The sequence below is a fragment of the Octopus bimaculoides genome, chromosome 15, assembly GCF_001194135.2.
Source record: "Octopus bimaculoides isolate UCB-OBI-ISO-001 chromosome 15, ASM119413v2, whole genome shotgun sequence".
NCBI lineage: Eukaryota > Metazoa > Mollusca > Cephalopoda > Octopoda > Octopodidae > Octopus > Octopus bimaculoides.
Window position 1 is genome coordinate 27,481,885 of NC_068995.1, and position 22,721 is coordinate 27,504,605.

Here is a 22,721-nt window from a genome sequence, read left to right on the forward strand (position 1 = left end):
TGTCTCACACACACACACACACATGCTGCTCTCTCACACTAACAAAAGAACTTCACATACACACCACACTTTCTGTCTCGCATACTCACTATAAAAAGATAGTGTCTATTTCTTTTTGGCAACATGTGTTTTGTGTGTAATGTTGCTGTGTGTGTGAGAGAAGGAAAGAGAGAAAGAAAGAAAGAAAAAGAAAGAGAAACAACTGGCATGTGTGTGTAAGGGAGGGAGAGAGAGATAGAGAGAGAGAGAAGGTATTTTTTCTTTTTGCTTGTTGTTTGCTGCTTACCACACAACTGTTAAGAAATAGCGCCCGCCTACTTTTTTTCGTTAGACGCTGGCAAACAAAATGTATCTCTCCTTCACCCTCCCTCTCACAAACATACAATTTCTCGCTCTCTCCTTCAGGCGCAAACTTCGAAATTGGTAAATTATATATATCAATTTTTACAGGTATACGCAGGTGCCTCTGAGAGAAAAATTTGACGAAAATGCACATAGGGTCATTCCAAATCTCCTCCTAAAATTGGAGCGACATGCGTGCTAATTTGTGGACGTGCATAAACTACATTCATGTGTACACACACACACATCCTGCCTTATATATATTCAGATGATTTTTTAGAAAATTTTATAATCTTATAGAAACCAATAAAGGATATGTAATCAAGATAAAACAGAGATAATAAATTCAAAATTATAAAGTAAGCTAAATTAAGTTACACCCAAATAGCAACCATCTAAATCTAATCTTAATTATACATTAAATCTAGCAAAATAATATATATATGTTTTTAGAGAATCTATATGAATCAGACAATGTTATTGATCCTATTACATTGTTATATTAATTTTGATTTAAAAAAAAAAAAAAGATTTTATAATCTTATAAAGGTCAATAAAGGATATGTAATCAAGATTAATAAGAGATTATAAATTATAAATTATGAAGTGAACTAAATTAAGCTACATTCAAATAGCAACCATCTAAATCTAGTCTTAAACACACATTAACTTCGTAAAAGATAAAATTAAAAAATGGATTAAAAGGATAGTTCAAGCAGTTAAAGAAAATTTCAATATCTGCTATACAAAGAATTAGAAGGGAAATTACAATTAAATAGGAACAAAACTTACCAATAAGAAAAGGCAATATTAAATTAAAGCTAAACAAATTTAATATAATATCACGGTATGTGGTTATAGCTAAACCAAATTAAAATAAAATGAAGCTATGTAGTAAACTAACCTAACTAAATTAGATTAATAATATCGATTAATAGAACAAAAATGTATGTTTATTCATATGTAGGCATCTGAAAGATCTAAAAGTGATTTTATTAATTAGGTCACCCTTGGAAAAAAGTATGAAATACAATTCCAAATTACATAAGGAACAAAAAAATTTTGCCCTTGTCATATGGAAACGATTTACCTAAAATTGTCCATTCTAAAGAGTACTCCTTATTTTGGTCTTTCAGTTGCCAAATTAAACTACTAAGCGCCATGCTATTTTGTTTTTTTTCTATCTCTAAATGACGAGTAATGGTTCGATATTCTTCTCGAGATTTCAAGTGACAACGAGCCAATATAACTCCAAATTCCATTTTTGGTTAAAACATTACACCTGTATGCAGTATTTTTAGTTTTTGCATTTGCACTTAGGAATTTGATTCTATTAGGATTAAGTTCAGATATTACTATTACGTTGTTATTATTAAAATTGGTACTATTATTATTATTGTTTACTTTTAGATTATCTGTAACTGTGTCTCTTGGAAAATTTAGATTATTACCTATATTTATGTTATTAGAATCTTCAATAGAATTAGAGCTTAATAGTTTTATGTTACGGGTGGTGATAATTTGTGTTAAATTTTTGGTATTAGAAAAGCCAAACCTTACCTTATGTGCGTTAATGACTTTATAGTAATGCGAGTTTTTAGGAAAATTTTTACTAACTACATTCCTGAACAGGGTAACTAAGTCTGATTTAATTTAATAGGGACATCAAATGCATCTGAGAGAGAGAGAGAGAGACAAACAGACAGATAGAGAATGAGAATTACAGCATATATTTCATTAGTAGATCATAAAAATACACAACTTCATTATGTAAACACATTCCTTCACTATGTAGTGGTTCTCAACAGGGGTTCACGTGCACCACCTAGAATTTTCAGGTGGTGCATAATTAAAATTTGCACCCCCTACATGCCTTTGCCAGGTTCAGAGAATAGTGTCTAAAAATTGATCTGTAAAAATTACTTCAAGTTAAATTTCTTCTCAAAACAAAAGACAAAAATAAAGAAAAAGATGAAGCAACATCAAAAGTATGCGGCAACAACAAGAACAACAACATGACCTCTCTATATCTTCCAATATACCTCTCTCGATGTTCTGTCAGTTTTTTGCAACTGGTGTCCCTATAAAGATTGACTACATCGGTGAGTGGATCTAACCATTTGACCTGTCTAAAAATATAAGCCTTCAAAATTCTTTGTCATTCAGATGGATTCTTCTATTCAGGCTAATAGGAACTAAATTATATTTTCTCTTTGATATTTAATGCTCATTGTTACATTGCTGGAAATTTTTAAGATTATCTGTCCCATTTAAGTTGGAATTTGACCCTTTTGACCAGTATCTTTTGTTGTTTCATATTAAGATCATTTTCCATTTTATCTAAATTGACTTTCAATCCACAAAAACACACACACATGCATAATTCTTTTGTAAAATCTTTCGAACTTTCAAAATATCAGTCCAAATGACTGAAATATGCATTACAGGAGAATTTTTAAAAAATAGTTATTTAAAAAAAGGCTTTGAAAAGAAACATCATCATCATCACCATTATTTAGCATCCGTTGCCCATGCTGGCATGGGTTAGACGGTTTCACTAGGGCTGAAAGGCTGCACAAGACTTCAGTCTGATTTGGTATGGCTTCTACAGCTAGATGCCTTCCTAATGCCACCCGCTCCGAGAGTGTAATGGGTACTTTTATGTGACACTGGCACAAGTGCCATTTGCATGACACCAGAATTTGCCATGACTGCAATTTTACTTGTCTTGATGGATCTTCTCAAGTACAACATAATGCCAAAGGTGTCAGTCATTGCATCCGTGAGGCCCAACACTTGAAAGGAGCTTTTCATGTGCTACCAGCATCAGCCACTTTGTCTCCGTGAGGCCCAACGCTCTTTATGTGCCATTGGCACAGGTGCTAGCTACAAGACACCAGCATCAGCCATGACTATGATTTCACTTGGCTTGACAGGTCTTCCCAAGCACAGCATATCGCCAAAGGTTTCATTCACTTGTCACTACCTCCATGAGGCCCAAACTTCAGGCATCATGCTTCACCACCTCATCCTATGTCTTTCAAGGTAAACCTAGATGTGATTGGCGTTAGGAAGGGCATCCAGCTGTAGAAACTCCACCAAATCAGATTGGAGCCTGGTGTAGCCATCTGGTTCACCAGTCCTCAGTCAAATCGTCCAACGCATGCTAGCATGGAAAGCGGACGTTAAACGATGATGATGATGATGATGATGATTCTTACATAATTTAAAAGCTTCCAATTTCTTATTTTTATCAGAACATATTAGTGACATATTTTCTTTCACTGATGTCTTATTTAACATCCTTCAAACTAAAAGTCATAACACAGTATATTGTAAAGAGCAAATAGATAAAACTAGGACTGTGCTCGAAAATTAACTCAATTTTTAAAGCTTTTATATGTTGGGGGAAGATATGGAATTGATGCAGCAATCAAAATTAAGAGGTCCAGGAATAAATCTACTGATCCCCAACAACATTATAGAATGCTCTATAGCAAATTTACTGATATAATAGGTAATGAATTAAAAACACAATATTCATCCTTAGAAGAGCTTAAATTCACAGAACTTTGCAATTTCATCAAGTGAGGAATATTACAAACAATTTCCACAGTGGATACTTTAAATTCTTTAGAAACTACTTATGGTAGGTTTTTTTTATTTTTTTAAATTTTTTTTTTTTTACATAATACGATTACAGAGTGAAGTAAATGTTTTGTAGTCTATGCAAGATTTTAAAAAGCAAAGTGTGAGTAATTTAATGCATTACATTTACATCAATGATCTGACTGAAACCAGAACTCTTATATCTTTGCTACCTTATTTGGCAATTCAGTCTACAACTGCCTCTGTAGAGTGGGTCTTTTCTACATTGAAAAGAATTAAAACTTACCAAAGAAATATAATACGAGAGAAAAGACTTTCAGGGTTGGCTCTTAGGTGAATTGAAAAATATTTACTTCAACAATTGATTAAAACAGGTTTCTATGACAATGTAATAAATATATTTGCGCAGTAAGATCAAACAACTGAATTAATTTATAAATGAGGTATGTAAATAATAATTTTTTGTACATCTTTTTAAAAAAGTTTAAACCCATTAAAACAGAGACCATCACTGACATGTTGCAAAACTTAAACAATTTTAAAAATGAATCAGCTCAACCAATAAGTATGAGGTTGGGTTGAAAAGTTCATAGGCTATCTATGAAAGAGTGATGCTAGAAGTTTTGCATGCATTCATTTCAACTCTACATATTAATAACTGCATTGTTTCCTTTCAGGTAAACTGGCAATCAGACTTTTCAAAGAAGACTTCAAATGTAACTAGTAGTAACTTCTCTTGAAAATAGATAAAATTTAGCTTCATGGTGTTATCACGTACCTCCAGAAAAAAGGCTTTACTCCCCAAGAACATTCACGCTGACATTACAGGATAATGCTCCAGTTTTATCAAGAGTGCAAAAGTGGGCAGCTGAATTTAAGAGGGGAACAGAGTGTTGAAGTTGCTCCAAGGTCTGGATGTCCCAAAACTGCCACCACTGCGGAAAACATTGTGTTCACCACATGTTGGTGGATAACAGGCAACTGACTATTTAGCCAATGTTATTAGCATATCCTGGGAGAGAGTTGAGAATATTCTGCACAATGTACTTGGTATGACAAAGGATTATGCTCGATGGGTGTCACGTCTTCTGACACCTGATCAAAAGCACACCAGGTTAATCACAACATGGGCATATCTGACATTGTTTGAGGTATTTACAGCTAATTTCCTTGAAAGTTTCCTAACCTAGGATGTGTGTTGGCTTCATCACTTTGAACAGAAACAAAGAGGCAATCCATGCAGTAGAAACACTCCTCTTCATCTGCTCCAAAGAAGGTTGGGTCATTTCATCTGCTGGGAAGGTGATGGCCTCAGTTTTTTGGAATGCAAAAAGCATTGAGTTTATTGACTATCTTCAAAATGATCACACTGTCACTGGAGAGTTCTATGCCAACTTACTAAGGCAGTTATGAAAGGCTATCAAGACTAAACACCCTGAAAAATTTATGAAGGAGGTCTTGTTTCATTAGGACAATGCTTCAGTACACAAGCTCTTGGTTTCAATGGCTGCTGTGCATGACTGGCTTTCTCTTTAAACTGACCAACATCACCTTGCAGTCATGGCAGATGCTAGTGTCATGCAAATGGCATTCTTGCCGGTGTCACATAAAAGCATCCATTACATTCTCAGAGTGGGTGGCATTAAGAAGGGCATCCAGTTGTAGAAACCATGCCAAATCAGACTGGAGTCTGGTGCAGCCTTCCAGCTCTGGTCAAACCACCAACCTATGCCAGCATGAACAAGAGAGAAAAAACAAAAGATAATTTGTGGTCTACCACATACTTGGAATGACAGGAATATTGTGTGTGTGAGAGAGAGGGGGGGGTGCAGTGTAAGTAAGTAAGGTAAATTCCAGCTATTTCCTCTTGAAGCACATCTGCTTTTTCCATTATTACAAACCACTATGTAGACTCAGTTGTTGCTGTATGTTAATCAAAATACATAATAAAATTGAGAATTATGGAAATATTCTTTGTAGAGTTATTGTATAGCAAAACAGAGAATTGGAAATTTTGGGGGACTATTTGTTCACCATGGAATTACAGAGTTTCACATGTTAGACAGACATGTAACAAATTTCCTACTAGACAGACTTCAGACTGAGAAATTATATAATACATATTTTACATTTTGAATGAAGCATTTATACATAGTAAACTCCATCATTTAGCATCTGTTGTCCATGCTGGCATGGGTTAGATGGTTTGGCCAGGGCTGACAAGCTGGAAGACTGCACTGGACTCCAGTCTGATTTAGCATGGTTTCTACAGCTGGATATCCTTCCTAACTCCAACATCTCTGAAAGTGTAATGGGTGCTTTTATGTGCCATTTGCATGACACTAGAATCTGCCATGACTGATTTTACTTGTCATGATGTGTCTTCTTCTCAAGCACGACATAATACCAAAGGTCTCAGTCATAGCCTCCTTGAAGCCCACCACTTGAAAGGAGCTTTTGATGTGCCACCAGCATCAGCCACTTTGCCACTGTGAGGTCCAATGCTTGAAAGGTGCATTTTACATGCCGCCAGCACAGGTGCCAGTTATCTGACACCAGCATCAGCCATGACTATGATTTCACTTGGCTTGACAGGTCTTCTCAAGCGCAGCATATCACCAAAGGTCTCAGTCATTAGTCATTGCCTCTGTGAGGCCCAAAGTTCGAAGATCATGCTTCACCACTTTGTCCTATGTCTTCTTGGGTCTACCTCTACCACAGGTACCCTGTTCAGTTAGAGATAGGCACTTCTTTACACAGTTTTCTTCGTCTATATGTATCACATGACAATACCAGTGCTGTCATCTCTCTTGCACACCACATCTGATGCCTCTTATGCCCAACTTTTCTCACAAGATGCTACACTGTGTTGAACATGCACACTGACATTGCACATCCAGCAAAGCATACTGGCTTTATTTCTTTCAAGCCTATGCATGTCCTCGGCTGCCACAGTCCATGTTTCACTGCTGTGTGGTATAGCTGTTTGCACGTAGGCTCCATACAATCTGCCTTTCGCTCTGAGGGAGAGGCCTTCTGTTGCCAGCAGAGGTAGGAGCTCTCTGAACTTTACTCAGCCTAATCTTATTCTCACAGATATGCTCTTGGACCCTCTGCAACTAACTTGGTCACCTAAATAATGGAAGCTATCTACTACCTCTAGCTTACCCTCCAGTTGGAGTCTATGCACATACACACAAACATCAGGGTCCCAGCTGATGCAATCATTGAAACAGCTTGCTCGTGAAATTAACGTGCAAGTGGCTAAGCAATGCACAGACACGTGTACCCTAACTCATTTTTGCCAGCTTCATGGACTGGAGCAATGTGAAATAAAGTGTTTTGTTCAAGGATACAACATGATGCCATTGAACACACAACCTAAGAATCATGAGTCGAATGCTCTAACCACTAAGTCATGCACCTTCACTATATGTATATATATATATATATACACACATAACACACAAATACACTATATATGTACATACACAGTGGTCTACAATAAGTTTTTAGCCACCTTGAATTTTTGAGATTTAATAATTTGTAACATGTTTCTTGCATTTTATATTGAATTTTTCTCTTATCTTTTGCAAATAGATTTTTCAAATGATATTTGACAATGAAAGTGAATGTAAGTGCAGAAATTAGCAAGTTCAAATGGGGGCAAAACATGGGATGGCATTAGTGCAGAAAGTTGAACAGAGAAATAGCAATGTATTTTATGGTAAATCATCAGACTGTTAATATTGGATTGAGTCATAAATAGTTTCCATTTTTTGGAAGTAAATTGTAATGATACATTTCAAACTTTAAAATTAAAATGGAAACTACTGTTTTTAAAAGACCCTCATCTACCATTCGTATTTTAGCAGTGAAAGTGTGCACATCATAGATTAATATTAAATTTCACTCTCCTAAAATGGATGAACTGGAAGTGCCTATTCAACAAGTGGTGTTGTGAGAGTTTAAGAACGGAAAAATGCCACAGAAACAGCTGAGAAAATGTACAGTGTTTATGGCCAACGTGTCATTACTGACCAGCAGGTGCGAAATTGGTTTTCAAAGTTTCATTCCAAGGATTTGTCATCAGACTTCGCACCAGGACACTCATCAAACTTCAATCATGATGCTTTAAGAGAATTAGTGGAATTCAATCCTTGCAAAACTACTTGGGAATTAGCAGTTGACCTCAAACACATCCCAATCCACCATCTCAACATATCCCAGTTCACTTTGAAAAGACAGGAAAAAGTCAGCAAGCTGGGTGATTGAGTTCCCCATATTCATAGTGAGAAGAGTAGGGAAGATCAAATGTTCATAGAGACAAGTCTTCTTTCAAGATAGAAAAATAACCCCTTTCTCAATAATATCATTAGAGGTAATGGAAAATGGGTCTTTTAAGACAATGTTCAAATCAAAAGGCTGTGGACTGACAAGGATAAGCCTCTGCAACTTATCTCAAAGGCTGAGCTCAATGGAAGGAAGGTTATGCTGTGTGTATGATGGAATCACCACAGTGTTATTCATTTTGAGTTTTTAAACTGCAATCAAACACTAAAGCCAACATATACTCTCAACAGTGGCATGTGCATGAAAATCTTTTAAGAAAATGCCATGCACTCGTCAAAAGGAGAAACAGTGTGCTTCTCCATGATAATACAAGACCATATTCAGTAAGGATCATGCAGGATAAAATATTGGATTTAGACTGGTGTGTTCTACTCCATCCACCATATTCACTGGACTTTGCACCAACTCATTTCCATCATCTTTGCTCTCTACAAAATGCTCTGATGGGGAAAAAGTTTTCTCAAGAAAATCAGGTGAAAATGTGAGGATGTGTGGAAAGCTTCTTCATGTCAAGGCCAGTTGAATTTTACTCAAGAGGAATCAAAAAGCAAGAGGTCATTCAAAATAATGGCAATATTTGAAAAGGATTCTTTGTAAAATTTTTTCATGAGTAAAGATATTTAACAAAATCGGAAATTATTTATGACTCAACCCGATAATATTGTCAAAAGGTTTTAAGAAGGACATTATTGTGTAAAATATCATTCTGGAATGCTGAATATATTTTGGATACAGAAAAGAGGGCACTGAGGAGGGAAATCATCAAAAACTGCCACCTTAGTGTCAGAGAGGCTGCAAACAACATGGAAATGTTGCCTTACTCTGTAATGGAAATCCACGATATGAAAGAAGAACTGCAAGAAAGAAACTATTGATTTCAGACATCAACAAAATGAAAAGATAGGGAGCACAAGGACAAAGAAGATAAATTTTGGCAGTTTGTAGTGTGGTCAGATGAAAGTAAATGTTGTGGGGATAATAGTAATAATGGTACACCCCTTCCATGTGATAAGTGGTATGTGCTAGTCACTATAAATAAGGTGATGTTAGTCAGTATAAAGAGAGAGGACAAAGTAGACAGTCTTAGATAGTCGTGTCTTTACTGGTTAAACAACTATACTGCTATACCGAAGTTGGCATTATAACAAGCTGACATTAAGGATTACAACAGTGGTGACAAGGAATTAACAAACTCAAAACTTTTTTTGTGTGAATTTTATGGGCAAAAAATCGTAAAATTATGGAAAATTTGTTGGCTAGTTAGCTTGAGTTGCAAAAACAGCAACTGAAAGAATAACAACAGCAGCAGCTACAACTGCAAGAACAATAGCAGAAGCAACAACAACAATTACTATTACAACAATAAATTCTGCAATTAATGAATAGTAAGTCATCAGGAAATGCTGGAAAACTGTTCTCACCAGATTATGCTGTGAACTCAATAACAGAGTTTAAGCACAAACTAGACAAAGGAGTTACCTTCAAGGCTTACTATAGAAGATACTAACAAATTTGCAATAAAGAGTGCAAAGTTTGGAACGATGATATGAAAACACATTTAATCTTAAGAACTGGCAGTAGCAGAACATAAGTGTTACAACAATTACGTACTCTCAAGAAAACCTTCTGACATAAACTTTAGTAAGAAAAGCTCATTGTTCAATACATGTTGGAAATGGTTGAACCTAGAAAAGAACAAAGAAGAGGACTACGTCACATATGCTGGTAGAAATGTGAAAAGCTGGATGAATTAACGCCAGATATGTTCAAGTGTCTGATATTTACTCAGGGAGGAGCAATAAACTGTGCTTGTGACGACCTGTTGAGTCAAGTGAAGTAGTTGTCATGGCCGATGCCAGTGCCACCTGACCAGCTCCTGTGCCAGTTGCACATAAAAAGCACCAGTCAAGCATGGTCAATGCCAGTACCGCCCGACTGGTGGCACATAAAAAGCACCGACTACATTCTTGGCGTAGCTAGTGTTATAGGAAGGGCATCCAGCTTTAGAAACTTTGTGCGATCAGATTGGAGCCTGGTACAGCCTTCTGGCTTGCCAGTCTTCAGTCAAACCGTCCAACCCATGCCAGCAAGGAAAAAGGGCGTTAAACGATGATGATGAAAGGTGCATAAGTAAGAACAAGAATTCTCAGTAAGCTGGAACAGAACTAAGCTTATAACAAATGTCAGAAAACTGTAAAAGAATAATAAATTTAAATTCACGACACAGAAAAGCAAGTGCAACAAGTGCGAAATAGGCAGAATAGAAATCAAGTGTGTATTAAAATACAGTACAAATAGGACAAGAAATAGGAAAAATACCCATGCTTTGCATGTAGAGGTCTACACCTGAAGAAAAACTGCCTTTTAAGAAAGCAGAATGCTTCCATTGTGGAAAAATTGATCACGTAAAAATGCACTATAAAACCATGATGACAAAACATTGGAACAAAGGAACAGTATGTCATTCGAAGAAAATGGTAATGTAACAATGAGAAAATTTGTAAATGTGAAAATTAAAAATATAAGAGTAAAAATGCAGTTAGACACTGGAAGTGATATTACCATTGTGAATGATAAAACTTGAAAGTATACTGTCAATATACAGTTCTAAAAAAAGGAATACCACACACAGCAAATAGATTATAGTGATGGTGCACTACATTATTGAAATATGACTACAAAATGGAATATTTACCGTCAAAAAAACTAGGGCATACGGATGGTTTGTCCAGACTGATACTGAAACACTACAAGCCATTCTAAGATACAGTAATCGTAGCTTTAAGCGCAGGCGGAGAAATAAAATATTTAATGTGGAATGTGGTACATGAATTACTGGTAACCCTAGAAGACAAAGCAAAATGCGGTAAAGAACAAATTCATAACAGGAGTGAAAAGAACACTGTGGTCAGGAAAAGTAAATAGGAAGAGGATTGATGTGAAACAAAATGAAGAGATGAACCTAAACTCAATTTGTGATGGTGTACTGATGTATGCACAGAGAGTTGTGATACCTGAAACACTACAAAAAAAAAAAATGTTAAGGGAATTTCATGTTGGACATCTTGGTATTTTGAGAATGAAATCTTTAATGCATAGCTATGTGTACTGGCCAAAAATGGATAGAGAAATCGAAAATTTAGTGAAAGGTTGTAGAGGATGTGCTCTAGCAGCAAAATTACTGACGATGAAGAGTGAGCTTGAGCCAAAAGTAGATGTTCTGTGGTTGAGACCACACATCAATTTTGCTGCTCCTTTAAACGGTTCATAATACTTAGAGGTAGTTGATAGTTTCTCTAAATGGCCAGAAATGTGTAAGTGTGAAAAAAAACAACCTTCCCAACTGTGACAAATTTTTTACATGAGCTGTTTGCAAGATTTGGCATCCCAGATGCAATAGCATCTGACAATGGAACAGAATTTGCGTATTTTGAATTTTAAAAGTTCTGTAAAACATTCACTGTAGCCATACCATCCCAGATTAATAGACAAGCAAAATGCTTTGTTGATACGTTCAGGAGAGCCCTAAGAAAGTCGAATGAGAGTCACGGATGAGGTAGCTCTACAACAATTCTTAAGATTATACCATGTGACACCAAATCCAAATACACCAGGAGGTATGTCACCTGTGGAGCTGATGCTTGTGAGGAAAATAAAATCAGTCTCTGACAAATTGCTACCAGGAAGGTTGTTTGTGAGGGTATATAAGAACAGAAAGCAAAGTTGGGAAGATGGCATGATTACCAAACACATAGGAAAAATGCTATACTTGGCAAAAAGTAGAAAAGGCATATACAAAAGACAAATGAACCAACTGAAAAAAGATTCATTGAGAGTGAACCCAAGAGAATGGAAGAACCAATAGAATAGTTATATGATACTTTTCAAGTACCAATGCCACGACAGGTGATTGAAGCCAGGTGCAGTGTAAGTAAAAGAAAATGTACGGAGTTCCTGGAAGTGAATTCCAAATGGAAAATATATTAAATGTGTAAGAAAGAGAACTCAAAAAAGGAGGTGGAGTGATATAAAAACATTGCTATTAAAAGAAATAAAATGATACTCCCTAAAAGAAAAAACTTAAAAAGGGGAGTAATAATGGTACACCCCTCCGACGTGATGAGTGGTATGTGCTAGTCACTATAAATAAGGTAATGACAGTCATCTTATCACAGGAGCCCAAATCATAGCCTCCATGCACCCCTAAGAAACCACTTGGATGCTGCCTGATATGTCCTTTAAAGTCACCAGCCACGACGACAAAGTCACTGTCATTTGTTGAGGAGGTAGTCAGCAACGGAGTGTCTTAAAATTGATCTTTCTGTTCATCTGGCAGTCTGGTTGAGGAGCATAGACAGAATAATAGTTGCTGCTCCACTTTGCAAAAGAAGTCTAAGCTTAAGTATCCTATTACATTCTCTAACTTCCTCAATTTCCTTCTCAGCCCATTTCTTAGCAAGAAGTATGCCCACACCACCAACCCCATCACTATTACCCACCCAAAAGATTTTATACTTATGTTCTTTACCTGTGAGGAATGTGGCAGAAGCTCTCCTCCACCTTACTTCTTGAATGCAATTCACACCTACATGCCTTCATTCCAGCATGTTGAAGATCTCACTAGACCTACCTTTCAATATGCCTACATTGAGCATTGTAACTCTAAGAGTGGGGAAAGGCACAGAGGGATAGCGGAGAGCATTCTGCATCTGAAAAGAAGGTTTGCATGGATGTTTGTTTGCCAAACATCTGATATAAGTTCAAGTAAGTTTCATATAGGTTATCCTGCACTTAATTTAGCATCATACAGTCACTTCAAATTTGCCGTGTCTACCAGGAGAGTGTGGTATACACAATTGCTTATACAAAGATAAAATAGATGAAATAACAGCAATAACTAACCCCACTTACCACATCTACCAGATAAGATAGATAAAATAGAGCCAATAACTAGCCCTTGTCATATTTCCAATGCTAGTAAGCTAGCAATGCTGTTTTTATGTAATAGTAGTAATATCGTTGCTAGTGGTCGGATCTTTGTAGGAGGGAGGGGAAAGTGGAAGGGTGCTTTCTATACAGATTTCTAGTATAGAAGAATGGTTCAAAGAGAAAGAATTCCAGTAGAGGTGGTGGTTCACATTGTGAACTACCAAAGCAGCAAGGTTGAATCTTCTGAAAATGAAACTTCTAAAACATGAGACAAACATCTAACAAAATAGTATGAGAGGGCAGGAGATATATATATATATATATATATATATATATATATAGAAAATCAAGGTGGACAGTATGGTTGAAAAGAATAACATGACACCACAAGTAAAGCTAGGGAAAAAAGCGAAAATTCAGCTTATCTGAACCTTGTTCCATTAATGGTGGTCATTTAATGATTAGACAATCTCATGTGTGTTAAGCAAGGTAAATGTTATATTGTCAATGATTATATATGATGTGTGTGTGTATGTGTTGTTACACATACACACACATAGTACCAAATATAATCATATAACAAGAGGCAATGTAATAAGAGTTGGTTATCTTATAACCATTTGCACAATAACACTCCAATGTAGAATCAATAACATTCTCACTGTTTGACCTCAACTGTCTACTGGCTGATCTATTTTTAGACTCATCCAGTCCACTGACTGTCACATGCAGGGGTGCCAGTTCACACTACAACATCTCTCCTTTTAAACTATACACTTCTTGGAGAGTGTGGGTGTACATATTTATTTATTTTTTTAATTTCCCAAGTGTCTCCTCTTATTCTGTTTAATCCATTCTCAGAGAATGGATTAAACAAGAAAATGGATTAAACAAGAAAAAAAATGACCAACCCAAAACATAACAATATCTGTTTTAACACACAATTTCACATCACGAATCTTGCAAAACAAATACATAAAAAATTTTAATAAATTCATATTTTGTTGCATTTACTTTGTACCTGTCATTAGATTAGCTTTGAGACAAAAATTATGCAATAAATTTGGTTAGGAACCATTTGTTACACAGTGTTCCAAAACTCACATTAATATGTCAATAAATAAGGTTTTATGAAGCCAATCTAAATTCACAATTATTTTACAATTTAATTGAAGCACATAAGGTGTATATTTTGGTTAGAAATATAGTAATGAAATGGTTAAGCAATAGATCAATACCTGAAGAAGTCTAGGAAGACTTTCTCAAAACCTTTAACAATAACAAAGCTGCAGGCTCATTAGTCTCAATATAATACCAACTATGATCTAAAACATTCATGTTGAAGGCAAGCAATGTACTTTGTTATTAACTACGTTAATTTCTTGACAAGGTCTACATAAATGAAGATGCATCAAAAGAATTTAGAGACACAGTAATTATTATCATTTACAAAAGGAAAGCAATTAACCCAAACACAGAAACTACTGAAGAACTTGCTTGTTGACAACAAAGGGCAAGATATTCACCTGCATCATGAACAATTGGCTCAAGCTGACTTTATAATTCTTATATTATATTGCATATAATATAAAAATTATATTGCATAGAAAAGCCAACATAATTTTCACTGTGTATCAACTACAAGAAAAATATGGAGACCATCACAACATGTGGACATAGTTTTTATTGACCTAACCAAAATCCTGACTTGATACCAAGAACTCTAATGGAATGTCTTATCTATTATCTATGGCTGCCTTGTAAAGTAAATTTAAATCCTGGTATTCCTACATGTAAACATGTCTGCTACAGCTAGTCAACAATAACTGTGAATTGTTTCAAGTCAAATCAGGAGTATTGCAAAGATTTATACTGACAATCATCAACACCAAGGATGATAACACCCAAAATTGAAATTGTCTATATCCAGTCCAAAAATAGATACCTAGAAGCTCTTTTATTTTGTTTGGATCTGCAGATAAAAAGAGTAGCCACTTTCTCAGAAAAACATCAGCAACAGCTCCTAGTTATCTTCACCAGTGTATACAAGAAATTTGGACAAACAATGAACTCCAAGAAGACTCAAACCATCTTGGTTAAACAACCCTTGAAAATATCGATCACTTTCCATATATTGGAAGTCACTTCTCCTTCAACATGAATTTTAATGACAAAATCCACTATCTTAATTGTGCAGGAACAGCTTTTGGATGTCTTCAAACAAAAGACATACATAATCGTTAAACCTGAATAGATACCAAAATGTTAGAGTACAGACTGGTTGTAATTTCAATGTTTCTGTATCAATAGGAAACCTGAACAATATACCAACAATATCTGAAAGCAACTTAAAATGTTCCATCAACACTAAAACCAATGTTAGTGTGCTGAAGGTAGCAAAATCAACACATAGTGAAACTTTCTTGTCAAGAACAAATTCAGATGGAGTAATCATGTCTTGATGAAAAATGAACATCTGCTAAAGCAAAACTTGTATACCCAGGCAGACCATAATTCAAGAAAGAACACTTTTTAAATAAACAGATGCACAGAATTAGAAAAGAAAATAGAAAAGGCAACAATAACAAGACATCTGGAACTACATCTTGTGAATGCAAGAGAACTTTTGAAGCAAAGATTGGACACATAAGCCACTTGAGAAAGTCCATGAACAGAGCATCAGTATTACAATTATAACTATTATCCTTGACCTGGAAGAAAAGTCAGAATGACAATTTATGATAGCTGAAACATAAGTAGTTTGCTCAAATTTATAATCAAAATGTATTCCATGTTACTTAAACAATTGCTAACTAAAATATATATTCAAACAACCACACTTAAGCAAAGGAATAGATTATATAATAACCCATTCATATCATGAAAGGAACATAAAGAAGAATTCAATTAATAGGGATAGAACATTTTGACCACTTTACTTTTATACATTGTTTCTTAATATAACTGTCAGAGAAGTTTGTAAACAGTTAAATAATACCTTGAGAGCATGATAATAAAATTATTAGATTCTCAGGTATAATCATTTGTTTCTTTCCAATGTTATTTGAATTAACACAAAAAATGATTTTCTCTGTTTTATGTGGGTTTTTTTTAGCTCCCTTTTTCCTCTTCAACTTTTGTTTATCAGTTTAGAATTTTACCTCTTTTCAAACATATGACAATGGAGTGCTAACTAGATAAAAAATTAAGGTTTTCGGCATTGCTTCTCTTTGCTTTCAATCAAGGTACCAAAGCCACTTAAGACATTTGTACTGTGTATGGAGAAGGTACTATTAGTGAACGAACTGCAGAGAATGGTTTTCATTCTTCAAGGAGGGGAAATTCAACCCCTGAGAGCCTCAATGTTCCAGTCAACCTTTTTGCTTCAATGAGGATTGATTAAACAATTTCATCTTTGGAGATCCATGACAATCCACAAGGAAATTGGCCCAGCAGATGGGATGCTCTCGTGATAACATCACCTGTCACCTTCACTCAATGGGTAAGATCCTAAAACTAGGTGGATGGGAGCTACACTCTCTGAGAATGAGAAACTCCAGTGCACCTCTATCACTACCACTTAGTTTGTTCAACATAGGCTACTTGTAGACAGAGATTTCTTAACCACGTCATCACAGTGATGAAAAATGGTATCTTCACATCAATAGAGGAAAGAACAGTTGAGATCCAACAAGCAGTACCTCAAGCCAAGTCAGAGCTGCAATCACACAAGATGGGATTTGGAAGGGCTAATCCACTACAAAATGCTTGAAAACAACCAAATGGTCAATGCAGAGATCAATAAGGCAATCCAACAGAAATGACCCAATCAGTAACATTACATGCTTCTTCAATAATGCTAGCTTCCACATCACTAATTTGACCAAAAATACTATTCATGAGCTCTGTTAGGAAGTTCTACTGCACCCACCATATACTCCAGTTAAAATAGCTCTAGGTTTTCACTTTTTCAGTGACTCTCCAACAGTGAGATATAAATAAGGTGATAATTTATTTTTGAATGCAGAGACGCTGTTAGAACAGCAGAAACATTGGGTAAATTACCCTTACAAAGTGGAAAAATTTGTCAACAAACAGTCAAGGGACCTATGGCTGTTTACTCTTTTATTCTTTTACTTGTTTCACTCATTTGACTGCGGCCATGCTGGAGCACCACCTTTAGTCGAACAAATCAACCCCAAGACTTATTCTTTGTAAACCTAGTACTAATTTTATCAATCTCTTTCGCCAGACTGCTAAGTTACGGGGATGTAAACACACCAACATCAGTTGTCCATCGATGATGGGGGGGGGGGGAGACAAACACAAACACACACACATGTATATACATATATATGACGGGCTTCTTTCAGTTTCCATCTACCAAATCCACTCACGAGGTTTTGGTTGGCCAAGGCTATAATAGAAAACACTTGCACAAGGTGCCACACAGTGGGACTGAACCTGGAACCATGTGGTTTGTAAGCAAGCTACTTACCACACAGCCACTCCTGACAAATTTTTCCACTTTGTAAAAGAAACTTACCCAATGTTTCTGCTGTTCTAACAGTGTCTCTGCATTTGAAAATAAATTATTGTCGTATTTGTATCTTACAATGCACATTATGATGCTAATAAAAAAAAAACCTAAGTCTGCTTATCTTTATATATAAATTTGTGAGATGTTTTGTTCAATGAATTCTTCAAATCAAGGCCTGGTGATTTCTATCATGAAGACATTAACAAACTAGTGGAATGCTGACAAGGAGTCATGAACAATGAAGGATATATATTGACCGATTTGTAAAAACTGTGATGAAATATAAAGATTAAAATAAGTGGAAAAACAATGACTTTATCTGACAAACCAAAATTATTGAAAAGTAGAGATAAAGTTGAGATGGTGCTACTGCTAATGTTGATGATATTGATTAAAATAAAGGGAAAATATATTGTCCACACATTCACTGCAGCCTTACAAAGTAAACATATCAACAAAAAATCATTGATGAAAGCAAAAACTTCAGTGATATAAAAGATAAATAAGATAAGTGAATATAAAAAATTTAAATTATACCAACCTCTTTAACAGAGCTAGGTATGACAGTTATCTGCAGGAAAATAAATAGAAAAGAGATAATTAATGGATCAAAAAAAAAGAAAAGAAAAAGATGTTATTTAACACAGTAAATTCAAGTTTTATTCAATACTACATTACCACTTCATAAACCAACTATTATTTAATCAACAAAAAAAAAAGAAAAGAAAAGAAAAACAGTATTACGAAAGACAGTGTCCCAGCATGACCTCAGCTGAAACAAGTAAAAGATAAAATATACAATAGATCCACTATTGCAAAATCCTGAAATCCTAATTTCTTCTGTAAGAGACATAATTTTTGAAATACTAACATTTGCATTCTCATTTCTTTATATATCTTCACCTTTTTCTGTGGTGGGGAGTTGGCAGGCTTATGATGCCACACAGTTTAACACTACCATCTGACTCTTGGATGCCTTTAGCAGCATTTCCTTATGACAGGCCTCCAGCAAGTATTCAGTCTAGGTCACTGGCTGGGAGCCTGTCATAACCTTTCAATGTACCACTACTCACTACTCTTCATCTGTAGGCCAAAAACTAAAAGCAAATCATCTAAACTATTTTCCAATGTCCACAAACTTCGTTCCAATCTAGATACCACTCATCATCTCTTACTTAGGTGCACATTCAGCAACACTGGATAAAAGTCTTCTTCCCTCATTACCCCAAATACATCTGCAACCTGTTGCTTTCCTAACTCTTCACACTACTAGCATCTCTTTGAATGCATCTTCTCTTTGAGCTCTAACCCATCTTCAAAGTCATCATTCTCAATGACTTCAATGTTCACAAGTTTTCATGTAGACATCCTAAATATTTGTAATTTCATTCTCACCTCCAAACATAATACCATATTATAATTGTCTCCATATCTCACAGGACTACCTCATTGCAACCAATCATCCACACAAAATTCCTTAAACCCCACACCCCATGGTGCTTGAAGTTAGTTAATTAGCAAGAGCCCCACAAGATTAATGCTAATTGTCCATTCCTTGGCAGCTCCTATCAGAAGGAGCTAGACAGGTAGACATCTCAAATATTTGTATTGTCTAGACAGGTAGCTAAAACTATCCCAAAGTATGTCTCTTCATATCTCATACACAACAAAAATTCAATGCTCCAAGTCTCCCACAGTTGTGTGGAAGTTGTTCTGGCAAAATTCCAGGCCTACGACATCTTGCAAACTTCTCCATCTTCAAAAGCTAGATGGCACTTACTCAGAAATGTAACATGAAAAGCCATTATCTAAACCTCAAAATAGAACTTCATGCATCATACAGCTCTCAAACTATCCCACCTTCAAAATTACAGTCAATCTTTTAGGTCCTTGCCAAAAAGACTTCCAAATTTGCAGAATCCTTTTTCCATCAACTCCAGCAGAGAAAACCTCAACTCTTACACCAGCTTTGCAGTCTACTCCAGATTACACACACACCACAATTTTCATTCACTTCTATCTGCTTCTAACCATCCAGGTCTACTATCTTGCATACACACATGTAGTGTGCAAGAGTACCACAGTCAATTCAAACTAAGAGTCTAACAGTCCTGTGTGTCCTTTCCATTACCCTCAAACACTGCTCCTTAGAACTAGCCCCTATAATCACCAGTCCCCCAATCTCAAGAAAGGTTACCTCTCTGACCCAAGCAATCCAAAAGAAGCTACTGCTATATATTTCAATTAGCTGACCTTCTTCTGATGACAATCTCAGAAAACACAACAATATCAGTCTTATATTGGTCAAACTCTGCTGCAACAGGAGCAAACTCAGCTAAATTTCCAATTATTTAACAGGGTTTACACATTCCAGCAGCACATCCTTTGATGTATCATTGATTTTTTCCTTTTTTTACACTTGTTGCCCCTGCTGAATTAAAAAGCCATCAGTCATAGTAAATTGACCAGCTTATGGAGCATGCATCCTAGATGCCTTTTCTAGTCCCTGTCATTTTGGTTAAGCAGTACTTACCCCAAATTACTAGGAAGGCAGCTCAGATACAAGGGAGTCCAATAAATTCTTTTAATTGTCAAGTTTGGGACTGTAAGTTTCCAACTTGTCATGCCTGCATATTTTATCATACATCCAGTGCCAGAGGACAGTGAAAAACTAGTATGGACAATGCTGGTTCTTTGCCTCGTAACATTAGATGATACAAGTTATGAAATGTACACTGTACAGCAGTGCCTGTAAATACCTATTCACATGACAGCAGTGATCTCAAATGTTGATGTTGTCCATTTACTGGATGATATGATTAGAATTAGGGGCTCATCATTCTCGAAAACTCTTACAGTGTATCACAGTCATGAGAACTTCAATGTCACCCTGTTTTATTGCTAGATAGTTGTTGACCATATACTGCATTCATCTGTCTTTTGACAAATTTTCTTTTTCACTTACTGTTTTTTGAATAAACTTCTTCAACAGGCTATCTTAGTGGGAGTATATTACCAGTAGCACTCATATATTTGTGACCTCACATATACACAAACCTTAAAAATGGTGCTCCAGTATGTGCTAAAGAAGCCTGGACTTTAATGGTTAAAACAAGGAATAAATCAAAGGGCATAAAATCTACACACACCCATATATAAATGCATGTGTGTATGCATGTATGTATGTATGATGGACTCTCTCATTACTTGTTACAATCTTTAGATCACAGCATTTTGGAGCACCTTCTTGAAACATTTTAGTCAAATGAATCAACTCCAGTACTTTTTTTTTTTTAAGCCTGGCACTTATTCTATCAGTCTCTTTTGCTCAACCACTAAGTTATGGAATCATAAATACATCAATAGCAGTTGTCAAACAGTGGTGGTGGGGGGACAATCACAGACACATGGACACACACACATAGATGTGTGTGTGTGTGTGTATATGCGTGTGTTGGGTTTCTTTCAGTTTTCCATCTACCAAATCCACTCACAAGGCTTTGATCTGTCTAAAGCTATAGTGAAAGACATTTGCCCAAGGTGCCATGTAGCAAGACTGAACCTGGAACCATGTGGTTGGGTAGCAAACTTCTTACTACAGAGCCATACCTGTACCTATATGTGCCATAAATTACATAAAATTTGTACAAAATATGCATAAATGCACAGGCATGGTTGAGTGGTAAGAAGTTTGCTACCTAATTACATGGTTCCGGGTTCAGTCCCACCATGTGGTATCTTGCGTAATTGTCTTTTACTATAGCTTTGGGCAGACCAAAATCTTCTGAGTGTATCTGTGTTTGTCCCCCACCACTACCTGACAATTGGTACTGGTGTGTTTACATCCCTGTAACGTAGCACTTTGGCAAAAGAGATCAGTAGAATAAGTACCAGGCTGTAAAAAAAACATACTGGGATCAATTCCTCTGACTGAAAACTTTTCAAGATGGTGCCCCAACATCATCATCATCGTTTAACGTCCACTTTCCATACTGGCATGGGTTGGACAATTTGACTGAGGACTGGCAAGCCAGATGGCTGCACCAGGCTCCAATCTGATCTGGCAGAGTTTCTACAGCTGGATGCCCTTCCTAACGCCAACCACTCCAAGAGTATAGTGGGTACTTTTAGCACTCCACTAGCATGGATGCCAGTCATGCGGAGCTGTTATCGAATTTGATTTCGATTTCACTTGCCTCAACAGGTCTTTGCAAGCAGAGTTTAGTGTCCAATGAAGGAAAGGTACGCATAAGTGGGCTGGTTACACCTCTGGCATAGGCCACGGGTTATGGCCACTGTAAAATGATTGAAACAAGAAGATAAAAGAATGGATAAATGTGTGGAACACTGTTTTTCAGGCCCGATCAAATTTAGCTATGGTATGCAAAATGGATAGTTCATGTTGCTAATATATTCTAAAGAACCAAAATAACAAAAAAATAATACCAATAATGCTACAAATGATACTAACAGCAGCAATATCAACAGCAACAATAAGAATAAGAAAAATCAAAATCACAAGAGCAATAAAATATTAAGTGATAAATAAAAGGACTACACTTAGCTTAAAAAAATAAGTAATTTTTGTAGTAGCTAAATGTTAAAATGAGAAAAGAAACAGAATGCTCACAAAGATATGTTAATAAACTAGTTAAGAAGAGTGAATATTAAATGAATGCTATGGTATTGAATTACAATCTACTTGGGTTCACTGAATTTCATACATATAAAATTAGTGGCAGATAAAGGTATCCTATAGCATTATGTAACAAAGTGAATATCACACTAACATACTCTTTTACTCTTTTACTTGTTTCAGTCATTTGACTGTGGCCATGCTGGAGCATCGCCTTTTAGTCAAGCAAATCGACCCCAGGACTTATTCTTTGGAAGCCTAGTACTTATTCTATCAGGCTCTTTTGCGGAACCGCTAAGTTACGGTGACGTA

General features: G+C 35.9%; 1 protein-coding gene across 1 annotated transcript in view; it reads right to left on the minus strand.

The window, feature by feature from the left end:
• LOC106873751 (leucine-rich repeat protein SHOC-2-like) overlaps positions 1-22,721 on the minus strand; it is a 705,478-nt gene that overhangs the window by 578,027 nt on the left and 104,730 nt on the right. The window contains exon 4 of the mRNA XM_052973213.1: positions 18,315-18,344. Coding sequence (XP_052829173.1) covers positions 18,315-18,344 — 30 coding nt within the window. The remainder of the gene's footprint in view (positions 1-18,314; positions 18,345-22,721) is intronic.